Source organism: Chenopodium quinoa, unplaced genomic scaffold (assembly GCF_001683475.1).
Source record: "Chenopodium quinoa cultivar QQ74 unplaced genomic scaffold, ASM168347v1, whole genome shotgun sequence".
Lineage (NCBI taxonomy): Eukaryota > Viridiplantae > Streptophyta > Magnoliopsida > Caryophyllales > Amaranthaceae > Chenopodium > Chenopodium quinoa.
This window is the reverse complement of record NW_018742651.1, coordinates 1642658-1659931: the sequence shown is the minus strand read 5'-3', so window position 1 is coordinate 1659931 and position 17274 is coordinate 1642658. Positions and strand designations below refer to the sequence as shown.

The following is a 17274-nucleotide window of genomic DNA, read 5'->3' as shown; positions in this document are numbered from 1 at the left end:
TTAAACAAAACTTTATACAACAAATTTCTCATATAAAATCTGCATGATCTAACGACTCTTATTAATTATACATGATCTAACGACTCAGATCCAATACAAAATATCTAAATCGTCCTCCCTCTATAACTTTTCTAGAATTTTTAATTCACAAAACCAAAACGTTGTTGAACTCAACAACCAAAATTTGATTAATTTGCCATAGTCCGAATCCACGTATAAATATAAAAATGCATTACAAAATCATTAATGTATTTAATTATGTTTTAAAATTTGGTCATATAATATGAGTGTTACAGATACGATGAATTAAATTCTAAGCAAAATAGGAAAAGAGAAGAAGAAGAAGTGGGCTTTTAACCAAATTGAACATCCCACGAGTTTTCTCTCTCTACATATTCTACGCATCTCTCTCTCTCTCCTCTGTAGTCGGTCGGATTTCCACCATTTTCAATTCAATTCTATTTCAATTTTATTCAATTCGATTTCAATTGCATTACCCAATTGCTGAAAACCCTATAATTTTTGTTGTCTGATCGGAAATTTTCTCGATTTCTGGCAATAAAGTTGCGATCTGACCGGAATTTTTACTTCCGGTTAGTTGACTGATTTGATTTCGGAGTTTTAGCTCCTGGGCGATAATTATATATCGAGGTAATGGTTTTTTGATTGATTTTGTACCAAATTTAGGTTTAAATTTGTTCAATTGTGGAAGAAAGGATTAAGCTTTGAATTCTAGTTTAGCAAGATCTGGAATTTGTTTGTGATTTTATTGATTTCAGTTTTAATTTTGAGGATTTGATTGATTTTGGGTGTCGGTGCATTTGGAATTTTGCTATAATGTAAGATTTGATTGTTGTCATTGGGGTTTTTTCAGGAGTTTTAGTTTAGTTCTTGATGGGATCTGATTAAACTTTTTAACTTCAAGTAAATCAATGAAATAGTGATTTGTTTATGATTTAATTGTTATAAATTATGTGATTTGCTATTGTTGGATTTAAGTTTGTGAAATGAATTCAGATAGATTGATTGACATTGTTTATTTGATGTTGTTGCTATTATTGATTTAGCTGCTGAGGCTCCATTAGAAAGTTTTGAAGCAATGAAGAACGGAGTGATAGAATGTAGTGTGTGTCACTCAAAAATAATGTCGCCGACCTCCAAGACCGTGTCAAGGGCCTATGACCGGCATAGGAGTAAGGTTTCTTCGAAGCAACGTGTTCTTAACGTTCTCTTGGTTGTTGGAGATTGTTTTCTGGTTGGTTTGCAGGTAAAAAGACTATAAGTTTGGTGTAATTTGAATTTTTTATTTCATTCGAAACTAGAGTGGTTGATTTAGACACTTCAATTAAAACACACTGAAAAACGACATAATTATACCATATTATCGTCAGCAGGCTCAGCCAATCTGTTTTTTTGATGCTAGATCTGAGTCTGTAAGCTTGAGCGATATGTGAAGACTTATTGCCCTCGCTTATTTAAGTTGCTCATCCAACTAGCGGTTTATACTGTTTGATTATTTGAATGTACTAGCAGCTTCAAGCTTACAATTGACATGTGTGTCATTTCTCTTTTCTTGCTAGCCTGTTCTGGTTTACATGTCCAAGGTGGATGGGAAGTTCAATTTTAGTCCAGTCAGCGTCAACTTCTTGACTGAGGTTATGAAGGTTATTTTTGCAATGGTTATGCTTTTGATTCAGGTAAACTTAAATTCCGTCACTTTTACTTTGTTGAAATTTTATGTCAAGCTCTGTTCAGGTCTTTTCACCCCGCCTCTTCTGCCTTACTCCCATTCTTTACATTTTTTTGAAATTCACTGGGTGAAAGAGATACAAAACATTTTGGTCTCATATATGTATTTTGTTACATGGGCAAAGTGCTTTGCTTAAGCTGACATCCCAAATTGCCTTGATTAGTTCACTTGATGGTTATCCTTAATGTGCTTTCTGCTGTAGATATCACCTTGAGTTTGATTGCATATCACCCTAGATACAGAAACTTCGTACTAGCCTAGCCTTCATTTAGCATGGGGTATAAGTTCAATTAGTGCTATGTAATGATCCACTCTTCCCTCCCCCCCACCCCCCCTTCTCTTCCCATGCAAATTGGGTATTGGGAATGCGCATATTGGTATGGTGGAACACTTTTGGGCCAAATTAACATCATTAAGTAGTAAAATGCATTCAACGTATTGAAGTGCACCACGAATTAGTAACACTGGGCATAAGTCTGACTTTATATGTGTTAACCTCTTTTAAATCCCACCAAAAATTACATAGTAGGTTATTGTTGTATTCAGGGCTCTCTAAAATGACTTATGCTTCTTAAATTGGGTAGATTTTGTATATTGAAGAGATGTGATCGTAGACTAGGTATAAGATGGAATAAGTATGTAGTTGCAGTCAAGGTCCTTTGGCTCTATTTAATGATATTCAAGACAAGGTAGACCACAATTGTTTCTCTTGTTAACCTGGTGGGATATAGGAAATTACATGAAAGACATCTTAAAACGAAGAGGCATATATGATCTTTGGACAGTCATGATGGATCGATTTGCAGATTTAGAATTCTGACTAAAAATCTTACATTTGAGTATTTCATGACAAAGAAGATAGACGAAACAATAGTTTTTTTTTTTTTTTTTTCTTTTCGCCAGAGGAATTCTCAGTACTCACCAATTTGAATGATTTTCTTTGCTGAAATGTTAAAAAAATGTAATCTAACTAAATACTAACTGGAGAGTTGTAGGATGTCTAGGTTTTTTTGGCTGTGTGGAACTATGGATAATAAAGCTACTAATTGAGTACTTTTGCTTCAAGATGATAATGAAAAGAATATAGGAGTGTATAGAATTTTGGGGCTACATTGCTACAATTAAACAAGTAGTAGCTTTATTTCTTTCATGCTGGACTCGGATTCAAAATTTAAGAAGAACTAAGTTACTTTTGATCTTTTGGATGTCTATGAGCAACACTTTGCCATAACTAATTAAGTAGCACTGTATTTTACTTTGAAATTTAATCGCTCTTCTCTCGTCTTTTCTCCATGAAATTTTTGTTGTCATGTTGTTGACCTATCTGCTCTGGCTACTGGTGATGTTTGCAGGCCAGAAATCAGAAAGTGGGAGAAAAACCTCTTCTATCTATCTCCACTTTTGTTCAGGTAATTTTTTTTTTTTCCTGATTATGTCACTCTTTTCATGCTTGCCATCACTACTAAACAGTCTACATTAGCCTATGCTCTTCACAGAACCATATGCCTTTGTTCTGAAAGACCAGTGAGTTTAACAAATATGTATCTATGATTAAGATGGAAGTTTATCTGAAGTTTTATTCCTGTATTTATTGGAAATATGTTCATTAAAATCTGGACTCTTATTTCAGTGTACCTCACGTCCTCACCTAGGTTGCTTTATTCTCACAAGGGAAGCTATATGTAGTCTGGGATTCTGGTCGGATTTTAGAATGGCCAGGTTTTGAAACCTACTGGGTGAATATGAACACATGTAATACTCATTGCTGGCATATGCTTTGAAGCATATTTGCCTGTCATAAGATGATTACAAAATAGAAACGATCTGAAGTTGGAAGTATCATATGAAAATATATCACTTTGTTGTTATATTTTTAAACACAACTATCAAATTGATATAATTACAGCCTTATATCAATGTAGTTTAACCATCATTAAATATGGTGATGTTTGTGTAAATTAACATGCTTAATGCTGGCAATGCTGCAAAGATTCCCCTCAGATTGAACTATTAAAAAAATTCTTAAGTAGCATCCTTTCTGCGAATGGATGCTGCTGCTTGATTTGGTTGTTTTCTAGGTGTCTCTTGCTAACTTACATGTATCCGTGTTCTCAACATACACCTTTCCTCTTGCAGGCTGCTCGCAACAATGTGCTTCTGGCTGTTCCTGCACTTCTATATGCAGTTAACAACTATCTCAAGTTTATTATGCAGGTATGTCATATGTAGATTGTGCCAATGTTGTGTTATGGAATCTGTGAGTGTGATATACTGTTGTAGTGCTCATTGCAATCATGCCCGTGCTGGATTTTCAATCCCATCTTGTGTCCTAATTACTCAATGTTTTATCCTGTTCAATCCCATCGCAACAATCCCTTATAATTCCAACTTTCTAGTTTATTTTAATGAGAGATGGAACATTACTTTCTATTGAACAGGGTGGTAGCAAATTTTTCAAAGTGAATTAAGAAAATTGGGCAACTTGGCCATCTTTAAGGGATAACTCCAGTAAATATTGATTGATATATTGGCCTCAAAAGTCTCAAACTTTGTGGGGACTGGGGAGCTGTCTGTGGAAACTCAGTGTTTCCTCAAGCTGCAGGTTCAGATATCCAATCTGGTTGTTGGGTACTGTTACCTGGTGTGTTTTGCTTCTTCCATGGTGCAATAAGCCACTTCTTGTCCTTCAATTGTAAGCTGCCATCCTTTAATGGAACCATCTTTTTGGTGCATTGGATATTGGATTAGTCCGGCGGCCATATTTCTGCAAAACAGGGGTGTAGTATTTGTATAACCTCCTGCGAGCATAAGTACTTTATGTATTAGCTAGAACAATTGAATTACAAGGCTAGGTTTGAGTCTCTCTAGAATGCCATTTCATTCTAGATAGGGTGGGTTATTGTGATGATAATCATGATAGTTCTCCTGAAAAAAAAAGTATAAGGGAAAACGGGGAGAGATAAGAGGGTAAAAGAGTGGAGATCATAGATGTGTAAATCCAAAAATTTCTGAGATCTGACAGTGATAGTGCCTGAAGTATATAGACATAAATGTCCCGTATCAAAATTTAGCACTTGCTATGCAATTTAGCCAAAATCTATCATTCATTTGGAGATGCTCTCCAATTCAAGGAAGTAAAATACATAATATTCATTACATCATGAAGATTTTATTGCTGAAAAATAGGGTGCATAGTATTTTACTGTTGATTCACGTCCATTCATTGCATCTTGTTCCTTTTTTACCTTTCTTTGCAGTCTAGTTGCATACTCCATTGTTATCTTAAATGTGTGATCATTGTATGTCATCTGATGCTGATGTGCGTAGCTGTAACACTTTAATCTTTTAGCTGGTTTCTTGTGTTTTTCTACTTTTAATAGTGTCATATATAAATGCTCACTCGGTATTTCTTGGTACAGTTATATTTCAATCCAGCAACTGTCAAGATGCTCAGTAATTTGAAGGTAAGTTTAGCATTTGTTTTGACCTTATCTTTTGGTTCACTTTTTCTTTCTTGTTGGAAATGTATGTTATCTACCAGAAGCTGTATGTGATTTTATAAGACAAACACACTTGAAAGGGGTCCTAGGAAAAAGGGAATTTGCAGTGATCCTAAACCAACTTGCGCATTTTTGGGTGGGAGGATAGTAGTATACTAGTTTACAAAAGAACTGTATCTTCTTCGAAACCTAGCTCTCGCATTGACATTGAAAGGAAGAAGTCAATAAATCAAATATTGAGTATTGAAAATTGCGCATGTACAGGGTTTAATTGGCTTAGTGATAATTCAGCACAACAGTTAACTGTTTACTTAATTGACTTGGATGTTTGGTTCTGGAGTTGCTTTTCCTTCCTTTTTTTTTCCCTCTCCATCCTTCTTTGATTCTTTTCTTTCCTCCTTTGGTCTTATTCTTTTTGTTTCTATTGTTACACCCCTGGAAATCTGGAATTGTGATGAAGAGGATGGGTTAATGTCTTACTTGCTTTTACATGTCACTATGTTTGCTTTTATTGCATTCACATGTCACTGTATCTTATCTTTGTCCTCACAACAGGTTTTGGTAATTGCTGTTCTGCTAAGGATGGTAATGAGACGCAAGTTTTCTATTATTCAGGTGAGTGATAATGGATTATAAATCCAGTATATATATTGAGCTTATAAATTATTACAATACAAAGTAGTTCACTTCATTTATGCCATGGATGAATACTAATCTTTAATGTTGTATACCTTTTTATTGTTTTTGTAGTGGGAAGCTCTTGCTCTGTTACTCATAGGCATTAGTGTCAATCAAATGCGTTCTGGTCCTTCCGGACCTGAGGATTCTGCATTGGGACTTCCAGTTGCAACAGGAGCATACATCTATACATTGATCTTTGTAAGTCACAAATTTCTGAATGTTTTCTCCTTGAATTTTCCTTTTTAGGTTTGTAAATAAATAGTATTGATGCTTATGTATAAACTCAATCTGCAGGTTACAGTTCCATCTTTGGCCTCTGTATTTAATGAGTATGCTTTGAAGAGCCAATATGAAACGAGCATATACCTTCAGGTAATTCTATTTCTTTTTTCCCTTTGTGGATTTTCCTTTTCCTATAACTTGCTATCAGTTTATATCTGAGACATTAGTAATGAAACATCCAAGGCTTAAAGCTTATAAGCTGCTTAAAGCTTGGTTCATCTTCAAATAGTACCAGAAAACTCATTGGTTAAAAGTTAAATGTGAATGCATATGCTTGATGTTTCGACTATATTTTTGTCCATATCCCTTGGACTATATAATGAAAATGAATAAAACATACTACGTATGAAAGAATCAATTTACATGACCTCGAAAAGTTCATTTTCAATCTGGGACTAGCATCAGGACCTGAGTATTATAAAATTATATAAGTTCCAAAGCTGGTGTTACAGAGGCGTCATTGCATATCTGTTGTATTTCTATTTGCACTTTTTGTGTTAAAAACCTTGCCGTGATGTTAGAATATAAGAGAAAGCAAAAGAATAATGTTCCTGTCCCGCTCTCTGGTTTTAATCTTAATTAATTTTTAAGCTCTTGAGTTTTGATGCAGTACTAATTAAGGGCACATTGAACATATTGAATGCTCTGCCTTTGCATATTTGATTCCTTGACATTCCCTCGCAATGTTACTTTGATACTTATTTTTGCCTCAATTTTGATATTATGACAGAACTTATTCTTATATGGATATGGTGCAATTTTCAACCTTTTGGCCATAGTGGGAATTGCTTTGGTGAAAGGTATGACTATTAGGCTCTTAAACTTCTTAGCCTTTTCTTTTGGCAAAGAATAACATTTAGCTTTCAATTTGGGCTTTCTGCATTTGTTATACAAGTTTTAGGAATTTGTGAACCATTACCTTTAACTACCTTTGACTTGTATCTTCTTGGAGTGCGGATGAAAAAACATGATCACATACAATTGCATCACGAACTGGCACTTGAATATGTGAGATAGATTTTGAGACTAGTATCAAATCCATGGTGACCATATCTGTTTTAAGCCAAACGAATTTTTAAGTGTTACTTCTGGAGTGCTAGGTCTGCACTAGAAACAGACAGTAGGTTGAGGTCAGTTTTAGTAATAGTCTAGCCTCTTAATGAGAACAAAGTGCTCTCTTTGTTGGAAAAAGTGCTCTCTTTGTTGGAAATAAAGGGACCGGGTATATAGCAAGGCTGCAAAAATTATAGAATGGACTCATGGAGAATCACCAAAAAACTGATCTGGAGAAAATTAGTAAATGATGTCATGGAATTTGAATACCTTCATCCCAATCGCAAAGAATGATATCATTTTAGAGATAGTTTGCATATGATGCCTGTTTTCATCCCAATCACAAATAATGATTTGCATCTCTAAAATTTGGATTTGTATTTTATGTTTCAGGCCCAAACAGCTTTAACATTCTTGAGGGACATTCAAAAGCTACTATGCTTCTAATATGCAATAATGCAGCTCAAGGAATCTTGTCTTCCTTCTTCTTTAAATATGCAGGCAAGCATTTCTGGAATTTGTTTTGCTGCTTAATTAGTTACATTGTGTTCGGTTGTTGGCATCTCCCTGTTGTTTGATGGAGGACTTGTTGTCTTATAATCTGGGCATTGCTGTTGTAGCTCTGTAGCAGATGTTTTACAGTTTAGAACATGATCATTTCTGTCTTATGCTGACAAATTGTTTTTCTTTTCTTTTTTCCAGACACAATTTTGAAGAAGTATTCTTCAACTGTTGCCACGATCTTTACGGGTTTTGCTTCTGCTGCACTGTTTGGTCATAGGCTAACAATTAACTTTATGTTGGGGATTTCTATAGTTTTCATCTCAATGCATCAGGTAAACGAAACAAAATGAAGTGGGATATGAGAGGGTATTGCTATGAAGAACCATTTCATCTCACTGATTATTTTTTTCACTTTTTACAGTTTTTCTCCCCTCTTTCAAAAGTGAAAGATGAACAGGAAAACAATGTAGAATTGATGGACGTACCAAACAATATCAGGTGAGTTGTTGTCTTTTGGCTGTTGAGCAAGGTAATTCGTGAATGGATCTGATTTAATTGGTTATGTTTCAGGTCGAAGGACCCCTTCATAGATATGGCTGCTGGAGCTAATGATGAGGTTTGTACTTTTGCGTGTGATTACATATTTCTAAACTACCCCCCCCCCCCCTCCTAAAAAACTTCATACCTTTTTCATATGCAATTCAATAATATTTCTGAAATTTCTTTTTCAGGCTAGTCATCGTGTAGATCATGATGATAGACAACCACTTCTTCCCAGATAAGGTTAATTTCTGTGTATAAATCAGTTCAGCTTTTATTTCTTCAATATTGTTTCAATTGTTGATGACATTTATTCTGCAATCTCACACTTGATTTTCTGTGCAGTTTGATTGCAGTCGTTCTTGCGAGTGTATAAAATGGATAAGTATTTCCAAGTAAAAGTTGGACTACAGTGGCCATTAATTGCAGAAGCTGGAATAAGACAGAATGAACAGATCATATATTTCCTGCTCCATATAGATGTATACAGCATTTGTGAATTGAATTTGGAATTTGGGATCTGAGGTACCTGTTTAATGTGTATTCTCAGGGGCTAGTCATATCCTGGGCAGGCTAGCTTTTCTGCGATCCCTGCTCGTCACCACACACAGCTAGCAATACTTAATTCTTGAACATTCTTTTACGTAAGTTAAGTGCAGATAAATTTTGCCCCTCTTCATATTACCTCATTTTGTAGCTCTATTGTTGACATTTTATTGTAGTTTCCATCATGCGCCTTCACATTTAGCTTTTAGTTTATTGTAAGTCTGTAAGGTACAACATTTTGATGAAAAATATATCCAGGTTTTATTTTTTTTAATGCTAATGCTTAAATGTGCTCCATTTAATAGTTGTGTAATACTTAATATTTTCTTTTGTACCATGTATGTGTGCGTCTGATACTCTGATGATACCTGCTAATCTGCAACAGTGAGCTCAAATTGTTGGGGGGAGGCTGATACTAATGTATTTTGGAGGATTGTCATCAGCTTTTTTTTTTTTTTTTTTTTTTTTTTTTTTTTTTCCATACAATAAAGTTTAAATAAAAGCTGAGTCTGAATCGAAATTGAGACAATGATAGAACTTTTATTTTGAATGAGGTTGGTACTTGGTAATACTTCTTTCCTTACGAACTATTTATTCCTCTGAATATAAACGAGAAGTTCTACTAGCTAATAGATCATGACATTGAAGCTTTTTTTTTAAACTTATTTAGGCAAGATTGCATCATATGCTCCTATTATAATTTATTATTATTATTATTATTATTATTATTATTATTATTATTATTATTATTATTATTATTATTATTATTATTATTATTATTATTATTATTATTATTATTATTATTATTATTATTATTATTATTATTATTATTATTATTATTATTATTATTATTATTATTATATTTTTTTTTTCTTTTTGGACAATATTTGATTTAATTGATGAAAACAATATCTCCCTTTTTAAAATCTAATATATATATATATATATATATATATATATATATATATATATATATATATATATATATATATATATATATATATATATAAAGCTAAACTTTTTGCCAAGTATCGTGCCACATAGGATAGAGTTATATAAAATTTAATTTGTAGGATAAAAAAGCTAGTTTAGAATTTTATTTTCAATCAACTTTGGATATAATTTTAGGATAAAATTGTTAATTTAGAGTTTTATTTTTGATAAAGTACCAATATGAAGTCATATGTACAAATTGAATTATAATTTTATTCAAAAAATAATTAGATTACAACTCTCATAAATTATCATATAAATTTGTTTTTTGTATCATAATTTTTTTAGAGCGAAGGAATTAGTTCAAAATGTACCACATCCATGGGTTATAATATATTCTAATCAATTAAAATAATATACTTCACAATCTAATATAATTTTATTATTGTGTGTAGACCTGTTAATCAGGTCGGGTCACGAGTCATTTCAGAAAGGGTCAAGAAATGTTTTTCACCAATATTATTATTAGTCATTACATGTCTGCAAGTTTAAATCGTTACAAAAATACGTCAATTGCTAACTAATTTTGTATCAATGATATATTTTAAAATTTGACATATAGATTAAAATATATCTTAAAATTTAATAAACAATCCGGGCATCGCACGGACACAAAACTAGTATAATAAATTTTAGTGATAGAGAGCCACGTATGATTTAATTATCTTAACGCGCCATGTAGGATAATAAATTTTAGTGATATCCAATTAAATAAGAGATTATTAATCTTTTAGAATTAATTAAATCAAATGTCACGCAAGCGGCGAATCATATTTTTAAGTTTAAATTAATTAAATATAAAATATTATCTTTTGATATTATGAATTTTATCTATGTAACAAATTTTATGACATAAATACAAAAAAAATATTTTAGAAAATTCAAATAAACCGTACATCGCACGAGCCTCATCTAGTAATGTTTTATTTGAGAGTCAAGGATAGTGGTTAGAACTTCTCTATCAATTTAAAGAGATCTGGAATCGATTCTCATTGCCGCCCTTGTGGTTCTCTAAATATTTTTTTTTTATTTATACCTATAGAAAATATTTTGTTGAAAATTTGTAAATGAACAAAATATAAAAGACTTGTTCGTTCAAAGCTAATTTATGCCAATTTGAAAGATTCTCAAAGAGAAAAAAGATTTCAAAAGTAATTTACTCATTTACGTCATTAATAATGGTAAATTCAAATGTAAATAGACACTAAGATAAAAACTATAGAAACATCAAAGAATTCCCTATACATGAAGTGAATTAATTATCGATATGCTTCTTTTCCATGTAAAAAAAAATTATTATAAATAAATAAATAAAAGTCATAGAAACATATTATTCTAGAATCGAAATAGGTTTTTTATTAAAAAAAAAAAAAGATCTCAATGTGCATACAAAGATATAAATGCTTATACAAGTATGAAGTATTATGCTATTAATTAACATGTAATCTAATTGAAAAATAAAAATATGTATAAACAAAGAAATTTCTTGAGATTATTTCTAAGGTGATAATAGTCAATCATCCATTTTGAGTATTTTACTAAATAAAAATAGTAACATCATTCCTCAATTTATTAAGACTTTCATTCTATTCTATAACAAAAAAGATGATCCAAATTTACTTTATTTTCTATTCTCTTGCATCATTTTCAGTAATCTCTCTATAACGAAAATGAGTCTCCATTCAGTGCTAATTCTTGCTTATTTGACGCTTTTTCACCTTTTTCAAAGAAAAAATTAGTTCACATGTCAATATACATTAACGATGGTAAATCAAAACTATAACATGCACCCAACTTACAAAAATAACAGTGTAATTATGACACAATTATCAAAAACCTCTACCTACACTTAGCCCATAGTTTCAAACACTACATTCTTTATTCCCTCATGTCTTTTTCAACAATCCCTAGCACCAAAGTGTTATTTTTATAGGATGTCCATCCTATTCACCGGAGTTTAGCTCCAACTACGTCCGAAATCCGACCCGAGTCGCATACTTGGCTTATGGTGGATGAATCTTCTAACAAGATTTTCTACACACTGAGCTTCGAGACCGAGACCGAGACCTTCCTTAAGTGACATTTAGTTGCTTACCATTTGAACCAACTCTTGGTTTTTGATAGCTGAACCAACTCTTGTTGGTGCCAAAGTGTTGTCATTCATAGCATATTCTTGCCTATTTAACTTAGTTTCCCTTTTTTTTTTCCACATATACAACAAATTTCAAAGGTCAATTTACGGCATGTCATTAACCATGGTAAATCCGAATATATAATTAACCATAGTAAAACCAAATGTTATGTATCACTGATCATGGTAAACCCGAGTGTATAATTAACCATAGTAAAACCGAATGTACCATTAACCATAGTAAACCCGAGTGTATAAAACCCGATATAAAAAGCAAACACGGTAATTACTAATTAGGACACGAACTTCGAAAACCTTCACCTACACACTCCCTCAGTCCACAGTTTAAAACCCCCCAAACAGCCGCTCCCTTTTCTCTCTCCTCCACACTTCCATGGCCTCCTCTTCAAAACTCACCAAAAATGACATTCTCTCTCCTCCACAACCGCCGCCACCTCCACACCATCCGCCATTGAAGAAACCTTCGGACGCCATTAACAAGAAACGAAAGCTTCACACCTCAATCACCTCCGATAACTCCGACATTCTCTCTCCTTCAATGGACGACCTCGCTCTCTCCAAATCCTCCCACCTTACTCACCAGGAACTCCTCCGCCGTCGTCTCCACGGTGTACGTCGACTCTCCGGCGTTTACAGAGACCATTACTGGGCTTTAATGGAGGATCTTAGGGTTCATTACAGGGAGTACTACTGGAAGTACGGCATTAGTCCTTGCAAAGAGGAGGATGAGAGAGAAAGTGGTGGTGGTGATCGGGAATTTGCCGGGTTCAATGCCGAGGGTTGTGGCGAATCCAACAATATGAATAATAATGTTATTAATAGTAGTAGTGTTACGAATAATCATAGCAATTGCCCGGTTTCAGGGACCGGTGGCGGGAAATTAGGGTTAGGGTTTGGGGGTGAGAGTGGGGCTGAATTTAAGGTGACTGGAAATAACCGGTGTGCGTATGTTACGTGTAGGTTGAAGGCTATGGCTTTGACTAGCTTTTGCTATTTGCATATATTGTCTGATCCTCAGCAGAATCTTTACAAGGCTTGCAACTATATTATTAAGATGTAATTCTCTTTCCTCTTCTCAATTTTTTTTTTAATTATGTTGATTTATTTGATTTCGTAATTGGGTTTTAATTTGGTTCTTGATTGTTCAATTTGTTGGCAAAAGTATGATGATTGAAGTGAATTAGTGATCATAGTGTTATGGTATGAATTTTCGGATGCGTAATGCTGAAGCTGTTGATTTTGACTAGCTAATTATGTTGCACTAGTTGAAGTGATGGTTTTTAACTAGCTAATTATGTTGGTGAAAAGGCTCGTTCTTGACATTTTATAGGCTTTGGATGAAACCGTGGACGAGGTTTGCTTGTGTTAGGATTTTAGAGTGTATGCACATAGTTTAGGGAATATTATTCGTGCTATGTTATCGAAGTTTCTAACTTCTACAGCATTTTTGGATAACAATTTAAAAGGGAAAGGAAGGGTGAGGAAATAGGAAGAAGGGAAGGGGAAAGAAAAAGGGAGGGGGATAGTAGAGCTTTATTTTCCCTCCAAATCTCTCCAATTTTGGAAGGATAATGTTTATTAAATGAATCCCTCAATCCATTATCCAAACAAGGTGATTTGTCCCCCTCTCTCTTTCTTGTACACTTTGTTTGGATAGGAAGAAATGGAAGGAAAAGAAGAGAAGAGAAATGGAGGGGGACAAAATCTCTTGTTTAGGTAAAAGATTGGGGGAAGGAAAGGGAAGGAGAGAGAGGGATCCATTTTCCCTCTCTCTATAATAACCATAATCTCTCCAAAATTGGAGAGATTTGGAGGGAAAATAGAGCTCACCTCTCCCTCCCTTTCTTTTCCCTCCCCTTCCTCCATTTTCCCTCCCCTTCTTTTCCTTCCTTCTTTGCTATCCAAACAAAACGGTAATCTTCCCTCCTTTCTCTTAATTTCCTCCCACCCAAATAATGTGTTAGGATCATAACTAGTTTTTGATCCCATGCCAGGATCTTAGTCATGTAAAGAAGAGAGACAAATAAGAGATGATGAACAAAATTTGTTGTAATTGCAGTGAAATTAGTATTAGGGGAAGCAATGTCAAGTTCGTGAATTTACTCATTTTCTTTATGCATTCTGGATTTTAGTGTGCTTATTGATATATTTGCAATTAGTATACCCAAATTGAGTGATAAATATTGCACTTTATACAAGCTGTTTTAGGTTTGAGAATTGTCAAATTATGATGCAGAGTCATGTCTCATGTTAGTGGCATGCCAGTGCGATGGTGGGTTGACTTGGCAGGATTTCATGAAAAGCAATGCCTTTTCAATTGATAGATTGATATACAAACAGAAATTTGTCGGAATTGATGTTTAATTACACATTGAATATAACCTGTACCACTATAAGAGAAACAAAGGAGAAATATTTTGTAAAGTAGTGTTACCTTATTTAAAGTTTAGGAAAGGTGATATACATCTCTAATAAATGCAGCATATATTATTTGATACATGGAAATGAAATTTTTTTGTACCTTGGTGTATGATGTGTCTTCAAACCACCAAAAAAGAGAGGGAAGGTGGAGAGTTAAAATTGATGGAGTGCATTTAGCTATATATATTTTCCTCCCTTTCTAACCTTCTTAAAACTATCTGGCTTTAAATTATTGTGCCCCTGTCATTGATGGGCCCATTATGGTGGCAACTCCTTCCTAACCTCACGATCAGGCCTTAATAAATTAGTGATGCTAAAATGACAACTTGTATTAATTGTATGGAGGAACGTAGAAACATTTTATTTAGCATCTTTGGGTATACCCCCTCCATTCGGATTTAATTGTCACATTACTCGATGAATTAAAACTACGTATAAGCATGACTAATATTTGGACAGTGGAAGTGCCTTTGGAATTACATTACTAGATGGGGTTTGTATGCTTGTCAAATGAACAGTTCTCTTTAACTATTTATTTTGTTATATCTAGCATCTTTACGAAGCTGTTATATCTATCAGTATTATGAACTTTATAACAAATTCCAATTAATCAAGTGATGCTTATGAATTTTTATTTTTGTATATATTCAGTGCACAGCAAGGACCAATACTATGTGGGAGGCCAATACTGAAATCTACCGTTCCCTCACTGTGTAACATCCACTTTCCAAAGGCTCAGAAAGATGTTAAACATGCCTTGAAGAAAGCAGGTTTAAATGTATCATCATCTAGTAAACTTGCTCCCAAGTTCCATGTTATCATAGCTGAGTATGTTAACCTTATACAATCAAAAAGAAGGGCTGCTCAGAAGCATAATGGCAAGAGTGTCGTCGTTAAAGAAGAATCTGCATGCTGAACTCACGCTGTAGATCTCAGTTGAGTAAAGATTTTGATTTGAATACCCAATCTTATCTTGAGGAGACATGCCATCTTGCTATAAGGAACATTGGCATACTCGAGGTACTCTAGGGTTTTCTCAATCTTTGTTCCTGAGATCTACCTGGGTTTCTTCTTTTGCCCGAGAATTGCTGCTTGTTACCTGTGCCTGACATGCCTTGAGAACATTTATACAAGTTAGCCTTGCATAGTTTTGCTGACAATGTTTATTATGTGAGGATTTACCTTGTTTATGTTCTAATCTTGTTGTTTAGACCTACAGTTTGTAAATATGTAAGTTTATTGACTGTTGTATGTAGAGTTAAGTTTACATTTTGCGAAAGAATTAGATATATCTAGTCAGATCCTGTAGAGTTTAGCTAAAATAATTAGTTTTTTTTTTTTTTTCCTTCCTTTTTTTTATGCAGTCCACTTGATTAATGTTTGTTGGTTATAACTATATCTGTCAATTCGGGTCGGGTTTGGGTCAAATTTTGGGTTTTTTAGGTCATTTGGTTCAAGTGGTTTGGATTGCTTGGATCATTACAAATTATGATAAATAGGTCAAATCTGGTCTGTTTTAGGTCATTGAGGTCGGGTTGGGTTCAGGTTCTCTCTCAGTAAAACAGGTTTGGAATCGGGTCGGGTTGGGTTGGGTTGGGAATTGACAGGTCTAGTTATAGCTCTTGCTTGGTTAGGCCTTTTAGGGATCCTTTATTCCTTTTGTCTTTGTTACCAATAAGTGCTTCAAAAGTCTTGAGATTTCCTTGGTCTCTCCTATCAGCTATTGCTTCAATTTAAGTTTAGGGATTTTGGATCTAAATCTAGATCTTAAGAAACAGGATGGTATGCGCTGCGTGGTTTGGAGGAGACAACAGATCTAGGGATTTTTAACATAAACCTAGGCTGGATGGTTTGAGTTGAGGGTAACTGTGTAAGGATGCAGCGTACAGTCTTTGATGAGAGAAAATGTATAGGGAGGTAGATTAATTGAACTCAGATTTTGACTGTTATATTAGATGTATATCTTTGCCTCCCCGGTGTTTAGCTATATTTCTTCATTTTGTTCCGGGTGGGGGTTTTATACTCTCTTGTTTTTGTTTCAGGTGGGGGTTTTAAAAAAAGGAAATAATGAGGGTGCCAAGAAATGGTTCCAACTTATTGCCCTGACGCCTTCAGGTTTATAGTACATAACTCTTTTGCCTTTTTTCTGTAATAATTCATTGTAAGATAACACATTCCGACATTACTTGATCGCTTTTATGACCAACCTAGCCTGGATCTTATTGTATAAATTTCTGTCTTTCTGAGTTGTTTTGTCACTTAATTCTTATGTCAAGGGAGCTGTGTATGTGTAACAATAGGTTTCTGCAGGTCTGAACTCTGCTGTGTTCTCCAACTTGTCATTTTTTCTTAATTGCCAGGTTTGGTTTTTCGAACAGGTGCTGTAATCCGAAAATGGTAACCTTATTGACAGACAGGAAAGATAAGCTTATAATTCTGAGGCAGTGAGACTTCTGATCTGCTTTAATATGGAAAATTGTTCAAATAGTGGTGGACTGGTGGATACACAACCAATAATATGCATATTTAATAAATGCAGGTTATGGAGCTATTTTGGACCTTGAATTGGATACAACTCTTAACTCTACCTCACATTTGTATTTTTCCGGCTTCCAGATTGGGCAAACTGATGGTGGTCATTTATTCTATTAATAGCTGGCTATTAGCTAACAAATATTCTTAGTAGAATTTTACATGCAAGAACCTGATTTGAATACATGAGAGTGAGGGATAGTTTAAGTGGTTAAAGTTTTTCTTCTAATTTCGAATCCTAGGATCGTTTCATCTCCGTCGCTCTCTAAACACCCAAAAAAAAAGTTTCAAATTAAAGGAGAAAATTAATCCTATGTGGA

The 17274-nt window shown here is 34.0% G+C and overlaps 2 protein-coding genes across 2 annotated transcripts; both read left to right on the top strand.

Moving 5' to 3' along the window:
* The first annotated feature begins 280 nt into the window (after positions 1-280).
* LOC110722090 (CMP-sialic acid transporter 3-like) lies at positions 281-9325 on the top strand. Its single transcript, XM_021901328.1, has 16 exons — positions 281-651; positions 1068-1267; positions 1581-1697; positions 3103-3159; positions 3887-3964; positions 5170-5214; positions 5806-5865; positions 6001-6129; positions 6226-6303; positions 6944-7013; positions 7660-7767; positions 7969-8102; positions 8192-8268; positions 8341-8386; positions 8502-8553; positions 8656-9325. The coding sequence occupies exons 2-15, from the start codon at positions 1100-1102 to the stop codon at positions 8550-8552; spliced, it is 1218 nt and encodes a 405-aa protein (XP_021757020.1). The 5' UTR covers positions 281-651; positions 1068-1099; the 3' UTR covers position 8553; positions 8656-9325.
* Positions 9326-12168: 2843 nt separating this feature from the next.
* Positions 12169-16691, top strand: LOC110722089 (INO80 complex subunit D-like). The gene is made up of 2 exons (XM_021901325.1): positions 12169-13057; positions 15074-16691. Exons 1-2 carry the CDS (start codon positions 12375-12377, stop codon positions 15336-15338), a joined length of 948 nt encoding a protein of 315 aa, XP_021757017.1. The 5' UTR covers positions 12169-12374; the 3' UTR covers positions 15339-16691.
* The last annotated feature ends 583 nt before the right edge of the window (positions 16692-17274 follow it).

What these genes read in the sequence shown, in the direction of transcription:
- LOC110722090 (XM_021901328.1), top strand. Translation starts at nt 1,100, where the DNA reads ATGAAGAACGGAGTGATAGAATGTAGTGTGTGTCACTCAAAAATAATG. An exon ending in GTTTTCTGGTTGGTTTGCAG is followed by an intron (nt 1,268 to 1,580) that starts GTAAAAAGACTA and finishes TTTTCTTGCTAG; the next exon opens with CCTGTTCTGGTTTACATGTC. An exon ending in AGATGCTCAGTAATTTGAAG is followed by an intron (nt 5,215 to 5,805) that starts GTAAGTTTAGCA and finishes TCCTCACAACAG; the next exon opens with GTTTTGGTAATTGCTGTTCT.
- LOC110722089 (XM_021901325.1), top strand. Translation starts at nt 12,375, where the DNA reads ATGGCCTCCTCTTCAAAACTCACCAAAAATGACATTCTCTCTCCTCCA. An exon ending in TGCAACTATATTATTAAGAT is followed by an intron (nt 13,058 to 15,073) that starts GTAATTCTCTTT and finishes GTATATATTCAG; the next exon opens with TGCACAGCAAGGACCAATAC.